Source organism: Ascidiella aspersa, chromosome 6 (assembly GCF_963924565.1).
Source record: "Ascidiella aspersa chromosome 6, kaAscAspe10.2, whole genome shotgun sequence".
NCBI lineage: Eukaryota > Metazoa > Chordata > Ascidiacea > Phlebobranchia > Ascidiidae > Ascidiella > Ascidiella aspersa.
The window spans coordinates 3,414,090-3,429,233 of record NC_139452.1 but is presented as its reverse complement, the minus strand read 5'-3'; the positions used below and the strand labels follow the sequence as shown (position 1 = coordinate 3,429,233).

General features: G+C 37.3%; 2 protein-coding genes across 2 annotated transcripts; one reads left to right on the top strand and one right to left on the bottom strand.

Annotated features, from left to right (window-relative positions):
* Positions 1-420: 420 nt before the first annotated feature.
* LOC146139192 (elongator complex protein 5-like) lies at positions 421-1,676 on the top strand. The gene has a single exon (XM_083392298.1). It carries the CDS (start codon positions 454-456, stop codon positions 1,345-1,347), a length of 894 nt encoding a protein of 297 aa, XP_083248424.1. The 5' UTR covers positions 421-453; the 3' UTR covers positions 1,348-1,676.
* Positions 1,677-5,127: 3,451 nt separating this feature from the next.
* On the bottom strand, positions 5,128-14,700 carry LOC146139191 (choline/ethanolamine transporter flvcr2b-like). The gene is made up of 5 exons (XM_083391738.1): positions 13,916-14,700; positions 13,650-13,671; positions 13,372-13,596; positions 5,594-6,300; positions 5,128-5,145 (listed from the first exon to the last, which is right to left on the bottom strand). The coding sequence occupies exons 1-5, from the start codon at positions 14,636-14,638 to the stop codon at positions 5,128-5,130; spliced, it is 1,695 nt and encodes a 564-aa protein (XP_083247864.1). The 5' UTR covers positions 14,639-14,700.
* Positions 14,701-15,144: the final 444 nt, after the last annotated feature.

Sequence of the window (15,144 nt, the reverse complement as noted above, 5' to 3'; positions counted from 1 at the left end):
AAAGTCTAATATTTTCTTAAAACAATATTTACAGAACTTGACTTCTATTTTAAACAAGTTCAAAATCTGCACTGCAATATATGGGGTAATACTAATTTACGGAATAATGAGTGGTCGGAATGGTCGGAACGCTCACTAATTTAAGTGTTACCCCGTTAAAACAATTATTAAACCAACGCACAATATTTGGTTTAGGGTGGGGTTAGCGTCAATATTTGGTTTAGGGTGGGGTTAGCGGTGAAGGTGGGTCAAGTGTTATTACATTTAATAATAATACTGTGAGCGTTCCAACCATTCATCATTCCGTAAATTAGTGTTACCCAATATTTGCAAGCAAGTTTAATGTTGAAATAATAATGCTTGACCCACCCAAACGCTAACACTAAGCCAAACAATGTTTGTTGTGGTAGGATTCTGGACCAGAGCCAAATAATCATATCATAAATTTTAAGTATGATTAGATCTATTGTAAAGAATGAGAGTGGGGCCAAGTTTGTCCTTGTAGAAGATTCTGCAAAAGTTCCCGATTCCAGTTTGTTTCAAGCTATTGTAAAGAACAAGTCACTTTGTGGATGTGTCATTCATTTGGTCTTACTTGAATCAACTGCATCAGACTTTTTAAAACTGCTCGGGTTATCAGAAGGTGATAATTTGTTTTGTCATGAAATATGCGATCGTGCAATGTACGATAAACGCTTTTCGCTTAAACAAACACTAGATGGCATATATGTGAATGTAGAAGCGTCAAAAAACAACATTGTTTGTTTTGACTCACTTACAACATTGACTCGAATGTGCTCTGTAACTGAAATTACTTTTGCGCTGCAAAAGCTAAAGTACCACAAAGATATAAGTCAAGTTGTGGCCTGCATTCATGCCGATTTGCACAAGGATTCTGAGTACCTGTTAATTTCAAAGCTCGCCGACCTGCATTTGGCTATTACAAATGAAGAAACAGAACTGCTAAAAATAAAGTACAGTTTTCCTTTTGCAGCTTATCGTAAAAATGGAAACCAACTTTTATACAATGGCAAACACATAAAGGAAAATGGTAAAACTTCAGTGTGCAGGGAACAGTTTTTGATTTCGCCCGATTTTTCTGTTACTTGTATCCCATGGAATGAGCCGAAAAGTATTTCTGTGCAAGAAATTAATGAACAATCTTCCCCACAAAGTGGACTCACTTTTGATGTGAATATGAGGCAAAGGGAGAAGGAACAAAAAGATTCCCTGGTGCTGCCTTACACTAGAAAAGGCCAAAACCAAACGTTTGGCGAGATAAAATATGTAGGAGACGAAGCGGATGATTTTGATGAAGAAGATCCTGATGATGATTTGGAACTTTAAATTTTGTGTATTTTTTTTATGTTAGGAGTTTATAATAAAAAGCTATGATATATTTCTAGTAGCATTAATGGTAACTACAGTGAAGGAGTTACATAAGAATGAAAAAGTGAATGTTGTCAAGGGGATGGGAGACGGTTTATTTAGCTGAAGTTGGACTATGGGTCCTGGGGACAATGCATATGTGCACAGCGCCAAATTTGAAACTAATAAGGTTGAAAACTATAAATTATAAATGGATTCTGTAAATTGGGTGGAAGCGTATTTAACCGGAGTCAGACTGATTCCCGGGGACAAAGCGTACATACGCAATACTAAGTTTGAAACCAATAGGCTGCAAAATGTTTATTATAAGTGAAGTTGGCAAATTTGGCTTGAGTTGAGTTTTTTGCTGTAATATGACTCTGGTGTTATTAACCGACCTGTTACCCTGATGCGTGCCAAAAAATAATTATCTCATCATTTGTATCTTCAATATTTGTGACAAAATATAATTCTAATTTTTTGACAGCAAAACTAAATGTAAAAATTTTAAATGGAAACAAATCAAAGTAGTAAGAATAATAAAAATTTATTGCACCATCATATGTACAGTGTTGAGCAAATCGTTGTGGTTGCACATCAAGTTAAAATGATCAATCTTAATAGGCTGCACAACCTATAATCTGAACATATGTTTGTATGGATTTAAATTATATTTTTTGTGATTTGAAATTGGGGGACATGAACTGTTTTTTTTTTTCAAGGTAATACAATATAACAAAATTTGTTTTTTTAGGCTTTAATCATCCATGCTTTTCGCTTGGCGTATTGATTTTTTTTTTTTTTTTTTTTTTAATCGTATTGATTTTTCAAACATTGTGTGTTAGGGTCGATTAAATTTTTTTTAACTTAACAAAAGTATTGTTACTAGGCCTAGAAGTTTGTTCGATGTATCGCTGTTTAACTTTGGTAATAAATGTTGTCAAATACTGAATCAGTCCGCTACTTAGATAACCTCAAGCGAACCTTACTTTTACAACTAATTTGTTGCAATAATTAGGCGTTCATCTCTATTGTTTGTACAAAGTACGTGAAGCATATATGTATGTAGGCTAGTACACACTGTGTACGGTACTATGATATAAAAGCCGTTATAATGAATATAATGTTGCTGATAAAGTGTAAAATCGTTCTTTTCGCCTAGGCAACACTCACAAGATAATGAAAAGGAAACAACAATGAATTATGCTGGAAGAACAATTTTACAATTGATAGGCCGTTATGGTTGATCAAAAACGAAACAACTAACTGATCATCTCCAGTTTTCCCGTTTTTCCTTACCAGCAGGACTAAGAACAACGTTTTTAGCTCATTCAATGCGATCCTCTGTTCAGAGTGCGTCGAACCATGCGCACAGCAGCTTGTCTTACGTCGGTTCCCAGCAAGCAGTAAATGGTGAATACATAGACTCCCTGAAGCCGGTTCGCGACCAGTTCTATGCAGATCCATGGCAACTCAAAGCTCCTCGAACCAATGCCTCAAAAACAAAAATTAACTCTCGAATCTGTATTCAAAATAAAGAATTTTATAGCATTTAAAAGGTATTTAATGTATGATAAAACCCTAAATGCCATGTTTTGTAAGTGTTAGGCCCAAAAATTGTAGTGTTCTATTCTTAAGACTTTGGCTATTTATAAAATATATCTAAATAAATATAACCGATTCTGTTACTCCAATTAAAATGCAAAAGGCGGTAAATGTGTTTAAATAGACTCTCTATTGAAGGCGTCCTCAGATAGACTTTAGCTATTTCGATCACATCGAAAATATTCGTTCCCCTAGCAGAAAAAGTGAAGAAAACAACAAAATATTTACAGTTTGGAGGATAATGGTTTAGGTTTCAGACGTGGAAAGAATATCAAAGCCCACATAAAAGTAAGCAGTATTTTGTGAACGTTTCAAATAAATCTTAAGTAGTCAAAGTGGATGTTGCAGTTTGACGTAGAATGAAAATTAAAGCGCAAACATAAATAGGTGGCATTTTGAACGGTTCGAATAAGTCTTTATAAATTTTCAACATAATTACAGTTTCAATTTCGGTACGCTCCCTCACTGGTGTTTCCCCTACCCCATCACCTCTACTCACAAATGAAAAAGGTGAGCGGCATGGCGACCCCAAGAACCGGCAGCAGCACCATAAGCAGTTTGATCGCGTGCGCGGCCTCGTCCACCTTGGCCATCAAGTCTCTACGTCGCTTGCACACCTTTGGGTCGCGGTGCAAAAAATCTGCGGCATTTTGACTCTTCAAACGCCGTGAAACGTCAACGACGCGAAGCAAAACGGCGAGGTTCAAGACCGCACACAGCCCGATAGGCAGCGCGGCGACCCAGAGGCGTATACTGCGGCCCAAGCGACACTCGCGGAAGCCGCTGTCCAGCACAAGCGGCGCCTCGCTGCAGAACTCCTCGATTTTGTGGAGGTAAATGTCTTCGGTTAAGCCGTAAACTGCCGAAGTTGAGACTAGCATGAAGGGGATTCCCCATCCTACTAGGAAGCGGCATGCGTTAAGCTTGCGGCGTTTTGCGGCTAATAGTTGGAGGCTTTTGCTGGAAGCTTTTCCCGCCAGAGTCAGGCCCTCGACCAGCATCCAGAACACTGAAAGAAATCGAGTTTACATCAACCCATTGACAACTCAATCTCGCTCGAGGAGCGTCCGAAAATAGGACAACGACCTTACAGAACATCGTGATTGATCATTCTGCCGATGTACCAAGATCGCTGTAAGAGGCAACTATAGTGCGGTTTACAAAGGCTTGTTTACACAATTATGCTTTAAATAATAATTAATAGTTTTTAATACAACGTTTACAATTTTTAAACTTTGTTTTAAATGTAGATCAGGGCTTCCCTAACAGGTCTGCGACCGCCACGGAACTGGACAAAAAAAGTTCGCCACGGAACTGGACAAAAAAAGTAAATTTGGCCGGAATCGGGCTTACGAGTTGGACTAGAGTTTATTTTGTAGGTCTGAGTTGCAATTGGGTTGTTTTTAACCGACCCCACAGCCCTGGTTTAAGGCATATGTTGACATACCTGAGGACAGGATAAAGAAGTGTGTTGAAACGGTAACAGCTGCGCACAAGGCAGGAACCTCTCTAACCCTTCTCTTTAAAAGCTCACAGGTGTGAAAAAATACCAAGGCTAGCACCAAGTTGATTTGGACGAAAGTCCTGTCCGACTTCACTTTGTTCCTTACTGAGACCAACACGACAAACGTTACTAGCAGGAAGCATATAGAAAGAGCGCTGCCAACGCTGGTTATGATCTGTGAAATATATGGATTTAGATTAAATTTTTCTTAGTAGTTGAATGTATTTGAAAATGCCCTAAGTACTCTGTAGCACGCCGTTGTTTTTTTGTTGTGACTATATGTTGTTTTAATTTTATTGAACTTTCAGAGCATAATGGTTGGAGGTTGTAGTAACACGTAGTAAGAATATCAAAGCCCATAAGGAAGGATTTATCATGTTTAACGTTTCGAATAACCCTAATTATTTATTTTTAAAAAGAGTTATTCGAAACTTTCAAAATTAGGCCTTTTTCTGTATGGGCTTTTATATTCCTACTACTGTAAATTGTCCTTTACAATGCTTTTTCAGTAAGGCAGGAGGCTTTAGCGCAGTGGTTCTTAAACTTTTTGAGACACGCCCCCCTTTTACAATTTTAATAAAACTCGCGCCCAACCTTATTTTAAAATCAAAAAAATGGGGGGCGCGCCCCCCAGTTTAAGAACCACTGCTTTAGCGTAACCTGCCGCACTGAAAAAGGGTTTTATTTGTGAGATTTATGTAACAGTATGCGACAGTTACATATTAATATCTAACAAACAGTAAGAAAATAAACCAATGCCACACATTCATTTCTCAGGAACTCATCAGGGTTAACCAAACCGCGGTTCATATCCGGTCTACCCGGTAAATAAATCTGGCCCGCCTAATGTATCCTTAATGAAAATGAACTTCAGTTAATATTGTCCAACGCAATTTAAAATCAATAAAAAGTTGACGAAAATTTCTAAACTTTAATAGAGAATTGTACGACAATTTATTTTTAATTCCATAGTTATTTATATTTTCTTCGTTTAATGACGATTATCAAGGTAATAAAGTTCAACATGAATGTTATATATTGTAAATCCTAACAGTTATCAAGTGCCTTAACGAAAAAGTTCGGTGACCCCCGCTCCATACTATTACTAACTCTTACCGTTATGGTCTTTGAATGCGTCAAAGCGTCCACACTCAAGTAGGCCGTATACATTCCGGTGCTATTACACTGGCAGGTCACCTTCTCGCAGTTCAAACTCTGGACTGTCGAGCACCCTTTGCTGGACAACTGACCAGTGTCTTGGTCGTAAAATGCACAAAACCATTCAGCCTGCCTGAAGAACAACCCGCCCCCTTGCGCCTTATTATTATAGTAAGGTACCACTTCGTTTTTAAAGGTCTGGTCTTTCGAAACGTCCACCGAAAACCCTACAGTGGCTTTTAGAGGCAGGTTTGACCCCAAGTCCACAGCGCGTACATCCATCATTGAGCCGTTGACCAGAGCAAAACTGGACGTTGTTTGGGTTGAAGGAGATTGCTGCCGGACTAGAGATTCCATAACGCAGTAGTTGTAACTGTAAGCTGTCATACAAAGTTCAAAATCGCTCGCGTTTCTTGCGCAAATGGAGGTAAGAGTAAACTCCCATAACGCGACGTTGTTTACTCCAGCTACGCAAGCTTCAGAGCCGCTTATAAACCGTCTGTAGGTTGATTGTTTTAATGAGCGGTTAGCGTCAGGACAGAGGGAGTTGTGTACGGTAGGGTAACCGCCCGTTGTAATTGCGAGAGATAGCAAGCTTGAAGACCCAGTTGAGGCGAGGTCTTGCTCATAAGAGGTCGAACCATCTTTTGCCCTCCGCGTTTGACCTGAATGGAAAATTCGTTAAGCGTTTTGCAAATTTCGTTTAAAATCTAAATTGCAAATTTCGCGTTATATGCTAAAAACTTCCCAGTATACAAGGCTAGTTAGCACCTAATAGTACCTCAACTTAAAAGTTGATAAATGTTTAGCCATGTACCGTATCGCAGGGGTCGGCAACCTTTTTGGCCCTGCGGACCGGTTTGAAACTAAAATTTACCCGCGGACCGGCCTTTAAAAAACAACTTATGTTCAGTAAAGTTAATGTATTAAAACTTTTTTTCAATGAACCAATTAAAATGTATACGTTTGTTTCAAAAACGTCAAAATAATGAATCATTTTGCAATGTAACTCATATGTTCACAGCACACTGGTTTGTTTTGAACGTCACGAGTGCTTAATACTAATTGAGATTTTTTATCATACCAATCAATGGAGTATGTTTAAACAAAAGTTAATGTGTTCTGATTAGAAAACTACATTCAATTGTTTTTGACTTATTTCTGTTTTTTCCGCATTTTATGTACGGTTTGGGTTTAAATCCAAATTTTAATCTGACAACCCTGCTACGGACCAGTAACGAACTCCTCGCGGACCGGCGGTTGCCGACCACTGCCGTATCGTACTAATTTAAAACAAACGATAAATAAATATATTAATCTTGTTACTTATTTGATGCAGAGTTTCAGTCCTTCATCAAATTTGTTTATATACTACCCAGCCGCGGATCTAGGATTTTTGTTTGGGGGTACGGCATACATTTTTCAGAGATAAAAAAAAAAAAACGGTTATTACGAATAGCGTGACGTCATAAAGTTACATCTAAACGTGACATCATAAATCTAATCTTAAGAACGCTATACACAATTATTTGGAGAGGTGTAACTTTCAATATAAAAGCTATATTACAAAAAATGTTATTGATTCTCGCAAAGCGAAAAACCATTTGCCAAAGCTTTAAGACATATTAGAAGAAGATATGGAATTACGGTTGGCGCATTTTATTTACCTTTAACGTGGTTAAATAGGTATGGCCACGTGTTGGTTTTAGAAAAAAGCAAATTGTTAGAACTACAAATGATTGGCAAGATATAACTGTAAAATAGCAATAATTGTTTACAGACGGGTCAAACAAGCGTAAAAAAAGAAACGGGTCACGGTATGGAAAATTGAATTTAAGATGCCCAATCGTGTACCAATGCCCTGTCGCCGCATGTAATATTGTTAAGTAAGGTCATAGATTGGATCTTGAGCGTTTTGCAAGCGTCAGATAGCGTTGCGGTTAAGCAATTTCCTTCGCACGAATTAAGCTGGTTTACCCTTTTACAGCTGAGTTCATTAGGTCATACATCCAATTGTCCACTGTCCAGTTATAAAATACATTATTTTAATCTTGAGACCAAACATACGACTTCGAGATATTTTAATGAGAGCAACCGTGCAATGAATTGTTTTAAAACATAGGGTTTCAGTCTGTTTAGTTTTAAGTACGCAAATAAAGCTTTGATAGCGTCTGAACAATCCTGTGTTACAAACTTGACAAACGATATAACATTAATGGGCGCCTTGATATTTACGCGCGTTAATTCACCGGTGACAATAAATTCTCCGCAATCAGGATAACACACCTCCTACAGGCCACCAGAGATTTGGTCAACACCAGTTACATCGTATATAACTTACTAAAAACTGCTGCGTGAAGTTTAACAACCTGACAGAGCTTTTATTAATTTCCCAGCAGTGGTAAAAGGAAGCCGGAACGGCGTTGCGCTAAAAAAAATTTTTTTTTTACTTAGTCAAGTCCGTTTTTTTACCAGGCCATCCTGTCATAGTCATAGTCTTAAACCTAGATGCCAGTTGCATATATTTGCAACCTGAGGTTACTTGCTTCAGCCGTCCTGTTATGACGTACATTTGTGACGTCATCTCTAAAAAATGTTCATGCATTTCAATAAAAAGATTATTCTAATTTAACTTATACTTTCCAGCAAACATTGCGAACATCCTACAACACCAAACATGCTAAAAAATCAAATATACTTGTTACAGGTCTAACTTGATCTTACCAGTTGCTGAGGCTATCTTGAAGCAGACCACTAAGAGAAACTGGGTCAGTAACATTTCCGCGTCGAGTGAAAGTTGTTGAGCGCTCAAGCTGCCGCACAATTTCCTGTTAAACGCCCAGACCTGCTGGATTGTGAAACTTACTTATTTCTGCAAGACTGCGCGGTTTAGAGAGTTAAGGAAACGCAGTGGGTCGGAAAAAACTCTTTCTGTGTGGTACAATCAAGTTGTACGTTGAAATGAAACGGTTTCCTTTCAAATAAAGTAAATATTAGGATTATAATAAAAATATAAGCGTGATAAATTAGGAAACATTACAATATGGTTTAAGGGTATTTATTACGTAAAAACGTCACCCGCAACTACTGCTAAAATGACCTGTTTCATTTTTTAAAGTAAGCTAAGGTCAAGGTTGAAAAATATATTTATGACAACGAACCTATAAGTTTAAATATAAATCAAAAAACAGCTCCTCTGGTAATTGTAATTGTTAACCAACGTTTCGGCAACCTATACAAGCCGCCTTCGTCAGGGTGATTGACACTGAACGCTCGTACAATAAATGGAAAGGAAAAAAAGGAAATAAGTTTAAAGCAGAGAAATCAAGATGATTTGGTTAAAGATTAACTATATACGTTAACAACTTTAGCCTTTTTAGTTGGGAGCCGTTTACAGTATATCTTGACAAATAATCGATTTTGGTAAAAAGGGACGACTTTACCATATCAGTAATAAACTAATGCAACTGCCTGAAAACTTGCACTGGTTTGCCTGACTTTTTTGAAAAAATACCAAGAACCCACATACAGTAGTGTTCGGACGTATTTCACCTCTTATGCAACCAAAACAACCTCATGTAGCCCTAACACATTTTGTGCAAGGCGCCTTTGTACAACTCGCAACCTCTGCTGTAAACTATAGCGGGCAAATACCCCTCGTTATCACATTTCACCCGTCGTTAAATTACTGAATGTGGCCGCGTTCAATGAATCAATTTCCTGCGTCTTACCATTTTCCATACTCGGTCCATTGTTGCGTTTGCAAGCCGAGGTTAATTAACGGACAGAATGCGTATAGATCAGAGGTTCCCAACGTGGGCGGTACCGCCCCCTTGTGGGCGTTGGCGAGTTACAAGGGGGCTTTTTTGGTCTTTTTCTAATTTGGGGGGCGCTGAACGCACATAAGGGGGCGTTACAAGAAAGTACTGATTGCAAAATTTTGTAAAAGGTTCACATAAAAATAGTGACAAACAGCATTGTAGGTAACTTTTAACCTTATGGCAACTTCCGTACTGCGAGCTTAGTAGTTTCCCTACCATTGTTATGTCATAATTGGCTTTCTTATGTTAAGTTGTTGCGTTTCACCGTTTTATACGCGGAAAAATGTTTGTATATTCAAAGCAGGGGTCGCCGCCGGATTCGGCCAGCCGCGCCCCTTTGACAACTAGACATGAGTTCATTTAAAATACTTTTTGATATACAAGGTCCAGTTTGTTTACACACTTTGAAGGTGTATCTGGACTAGGTCAGCGCTTCTTTACCGTTGCGCCGTCAAAGGCTACGAAGTGCGTCACGGAAAAACGGAAAATGTCTATATTACACATATATTTTTTTTAAATTACACATATATTTTTTAACATTTTTTTTTGGCAATGTAATAATAAAATCTAGCAGGAAATTTAAAAAAATGCCGGTATACCCCCAAAAAATCGCTTTTGGCACTTTTAATTATAATTACATGAGCATCATTTTTAATAGTTTTGAGCATCATTTTTAATAGGCTTAATTGGCCAAATAAATTTTAAGAGGTCGCAGTTAATTTTTTATCCAAGTATGTAAAAATTATTATCACTGTTGAAAGTTTGCAGAAGTAGGTTATATTTCAAAAGAACCACTGGAGAATTTCCAGAGACCTTTTCGCATCCTTAAAACAGCTGGAAAAACTCTCGACGTCGGTATTACGGTCTAAACAATTTGTGACGTCACTTTTACAACACGACTTTGGCAAATTCTGTTCTTTAGCCAAAAGTTCGGCAACAATAGTGTCTCCAACACTTTTTTAGAGAAGTTTATTGTTTTTTTTCCATATTCTTACACCAATTATGCATTCAGATTTAAAATGAATAAAAATAGCACAGAAAGTAAACGTCATTTAATATGTAAAAATTGCTGGTCGGGTCTTGTATTGACATATTTTTGCACCCTGACTGTTTAAAACGTAAAAAAATCAGCTTAATGTCAAAGTGGAAATAGGATCACTCTTTCTGACAAACTTGTTTGGTATTTCGATTTATTAAGTTCTTTTTTTAAGCTTTCATTTATTCGTCCGCGGCAATACATTTCGTATCAACGGCAATTTCTTCTACACTTAACAGAAATGTGTTATTGGCTTAGAAACCAATATTGTAAGATTCAGTATAAGGTTACTGTTAGTTTTTTGCCTTTCGCTATTGTCCATTTTTCGTTCTTGCGCGCGCATAATGGCGCGACGCATCGCATAGGCACAATCACTAATTAGGCGTGGTAGTGCGCGCCTCTCACGCAAAGAATGCAATTAGCTTCTAGACTTTGGGGCCACTTTAGTTCCTATATAAAGCTTTTGTTTTGCGGTGCTTGGTGCAGTCATCACCAGCATCGTTACCGAAGACACTATACACGCCAGACATCAAACTTTGGTATGTTTATTTTTCGCATTCTTTTTGTTTATACATGAAGTATTGAGCGCTAACCAATTCCTTTTTCGCCTTACAGAAAACCTGCACCGATTTCTCGACTGTTTTGCTTTGTACCGTGCGAAAATTGTACGTTCGCTATTGTCCTTGTAGACGCAAGCAATAATAGAAAGAAGTGCTGAGTATTGCAAAGCTTGATTTCTACAGTTACTAAGAAAACAGCTAACCGATTAACCGCAGTTTTTTTTTCTATCTGATATCCGGATATAATTCTGCCGGTTAACCGGCTAAAAGAGTATCTCAACCGGGGGTCGGCAGCAGAAATCACATTGAAATAAACGTGTTATAAAGTAATTTGGTGTTGTCTGTTAATTTATTCAACATAAGGTACACAGCAGATATACTGAATTATTAAAAAGAACTATAAACGCAGATATTCCACCAGAAAATGTAAGGGGTCTGCGACCATTTGAAAGCATCAAAAAGGGGCCACAGGTACAAAAAGGTTTAGAACCACTGACGTAGAGGCTGACTCCCGCTGAGCGCAATTAAACCTTTGTTCACACTTCTAATGTCTTATATACTTTCAACTACGGTACTCGTAAAATGCACGAGTGAAATTTACTATCACGTCACAAAGAAAGCATAATGAATGATTATTTTAATAGAAGACTGCATTCTCATGGCAAGGTAAAGTCTGGTAGTGTCAATTAAAAAGCTTTTTGCGTGATTTTTCTCGAACTGCGCGTGTACGAAGATCTACAATAAAACTGTGTAATGATTTTACAATTAATTTTTCATGCAAACCTCGTGAAATCGATTGTCTCACTTAGCAGTTATTTTCCGGTTAACCGGTTAGATAAATTCCAAATATACGGATATATCCGTTATCCGGATAGTAAAAATATTGATATCCGAACTAACACTAATCTTATGTACAGACAGGAAATACGTCTGGTTGTCAGCAGCAGGCGAATTAGGTGGTAACCCCAATTGAAAGCAACGTGATAAACCAAATGCTGACCTTAATAAATAAGCATAAAGCCTGCAACATTTTTACCCTTCTACCGAGGACAAAATTAATTAACATTCATCTTAATCCAGCGGTTCTCAACAAGTGGGCCATGGCTCACTGTGGGCCATAAGAACATTTGAGGTGAGCCACAGACCAATTTAAAAAAGCTAGATTTAGTTTTATTTGTGTCACTATATGTTATTTTACAGGAATAATGGCTTGGGGAGGAATTAAAAAGGAATGTAAATTTATTGTTCAGCTGCAAGCATCTTACTAATGTACGGTTGAATAAATAATCTGTTTTGAAATGTATTCTGCTGTGTTTTGTTTTAAACCTATTTTAAAGCTTTTTCTTTCATAAAAATTTATTGGGCCACAGATTTTTTTTGCAACGTGAATGGGCCACGAAAGAAAAAAGGTTGAGAACCACTGTCTTAATCGGTTTAAATTATGGTTGGGATAGAATAACAGCTGGAATAGTTACTGTACTTTTTTGACTTACATAAGTTAACGTGTTATCTAGAAGAACCTTTATTACTCAAATTCAGGTCAAAAAATTTCCATACCCTAACCAACGGTTTACGATCGGGGTCCGCGGAACCCAAAGAGGTCTACAAACCGTTATCAGGGGGTCTGTGAAAGCTCCAATTTGCACCATGATTGATATATTATGACATTTAAAATATCCTGTGGTTTCCTTGTGTAATACAGGTTCGAACATTTGCTTAATTAGCTGTTTTTTTAGACTGCAGATAAATTTTAATGTAATTTCTACGAAACATTAGGTGACATAATAAGATAAAAATTTTAGATAAAAAATCAAAAAGATAGTTTTTAAGGGTACTGTGACCGCTATAAATGACCCTAATATGGTCGCTTAAAATAAAAGGCTGCGAACAACTTGCCTAAATTTACCTTTCATAATAGTTCCTGTTTTATTAAAATTTTTAGAAGCCACGTAACAGCATGAATTTCGATGAAAAAGGTTAAAGAAAAAAAAACGATTTAAATATAAAGGGTAGAAGTACTAAAAAAAGGAATTTTGCAAGAATAAAACTTTAAAATTAATTACATATGCAAAGGTATTGCTGTGTATACGGTTAGTCATCCAACGTTTTATAAAAAAAGTAGTTTGCCAACTAATGACCAGAAAAGCAAAATATAAAACCTGAGCATAAAGTTCTATTTTTCGACTAAAGGGGTTTCTTCTTCAAATTTTGAATCATCTTCCCCAATTTCCAGTCTCTTGTTTTTCGACGAAATTAAACATCCCAATAAGACACAACCAAGAATCAATAAGCATTGGAACACCAGGAGTGCAATTTTGCCGTATTTATTGTAAATTATTCTTCCGAACCAACCCAGAAATATTGCTACAGCTGATTGTATTCCACCCATCCAAGCATTTACGAAGGTTTCGTCGATTGGATAAGTCTGTTGCGTTAACATTTCCATCGCTATAACGACTGTACAACCGGAGAAAAATCCCAAAAGGGTAATAGTTACAAAAACGACAACTGTTGAATTTTCGTAAAGGCCAACTGCAATTCCAACTGTGGAAAGGAAAGTTAGTGAAAGACTTACTAATAATAAAGATTTGTAAGACTTGCAATTGTCGACAAGTTTTCCTGAAAGCAGCAACCCAAATATGCAACCAACGGACCAGGAAAACATAATAATGCCACTTAACATATCAGAAGGGAAATATGAAAAGATACTCAAGTCCAAGCTGTTAGTGATCTCTGACATCATGAGGTTTTCAGGAACTTCGAATTGAAAATTAATGGAAAATAGAAATACCATAACTACAAACAAACAATTTGTAAACAATGATTTTGTTTCTTTAAAAAACATTTGTCTTGTTTTAGTCACTTTGGTGTTGTTATCCTTTATTTCTTGCGCTGTTGTAGGGGCTGTTGGGGGTTTGTCAGTTAGAAACATGAAAAACAACAACCCTACAATGCCAGAAATAGCTAAATATGTTCCGTACATTATCTGTAAATTTTGTCGACCGTGATCCATTTCAAGTTTGCTCAGGTTATATGCAGAGCTGTTGGTTCCAAATTCAGGTAAATACAGCAAACTGGGCGGTAATAAGTAGCCTAATATATCACCGAATACAAGTCCAACCACGTTAACAGAAATTGCAGTTCCAACTTGATTTTCAGGAAACCATAACACTGCAAATGTGGAAGGGGAACCGACAGTTATAGTCTCTGAAAAACCCAAGAAAGACTGTCCGATAAATATGAGTGATATCAGCGAAGGATGTGCTAGCGATGCTGTTATAAAAGACATTCCTAAAGTGCTTAATAATGCCACAACCAACAACATTCTTCTGAGCTGTAGTTGCCCTTTGAATATGAACCATACCAAGGGTATGGTGAATATTGCGGTGCTGAAATTTCGTCCGTTTGTAATCCAATCAACCACCGAGTATTCCACGTTGAAATATTGCGAGTAAAAGTTGCTGATTTCTCCAAAACCAGCGAAAGAAATGCCGCTGACAATCTGGTAAAACACAAGCCCGGCAAGAAAGATCCACCTTCTTGCGTAAAGTGTTCTCTCTTCTTTGTGCTCAGAAAGAGGTTCCATCCTAAGGTTTAAGCGCAGCGTACTACAAACGTTAGGTGTGAAAACATTGACAGTCTTTTTAAAATGTTATACTTATGCCTCACAAAATATAGCCTACGTTTGTAACTACAGCAGAGTATAAGCAGATAGTACATATTAGGAACAGTTAGCAGCCCGTAATTTTTGTGTTTAGCGATAAACAAAAGAAACAAAAAAGATAACATGCTGTCACATTATCACCATAACTGTGATTTATAAACTGCTGCCACCAGGCATAGTAGTAATTTTCAAAAACAGCTTTCTGGTAATTGTGATTTTTAATCAACGTTTCGGCAACTTATTCAAACTGCCTTCGGCAGCCAAATTTTAGGTCGACTGCGATAACGTATTTGCTACCTTCAGCCTGCTGCTAATTGTTTTTCTTATGGTGTTGTTGCCCGCGATTTTCTTGCATTTTTCCTGTGTGTTTTTCATTATTGTACTACGAGCTTCCGGTGTCATTCACCCCGACAAAGGCGATTTAAATA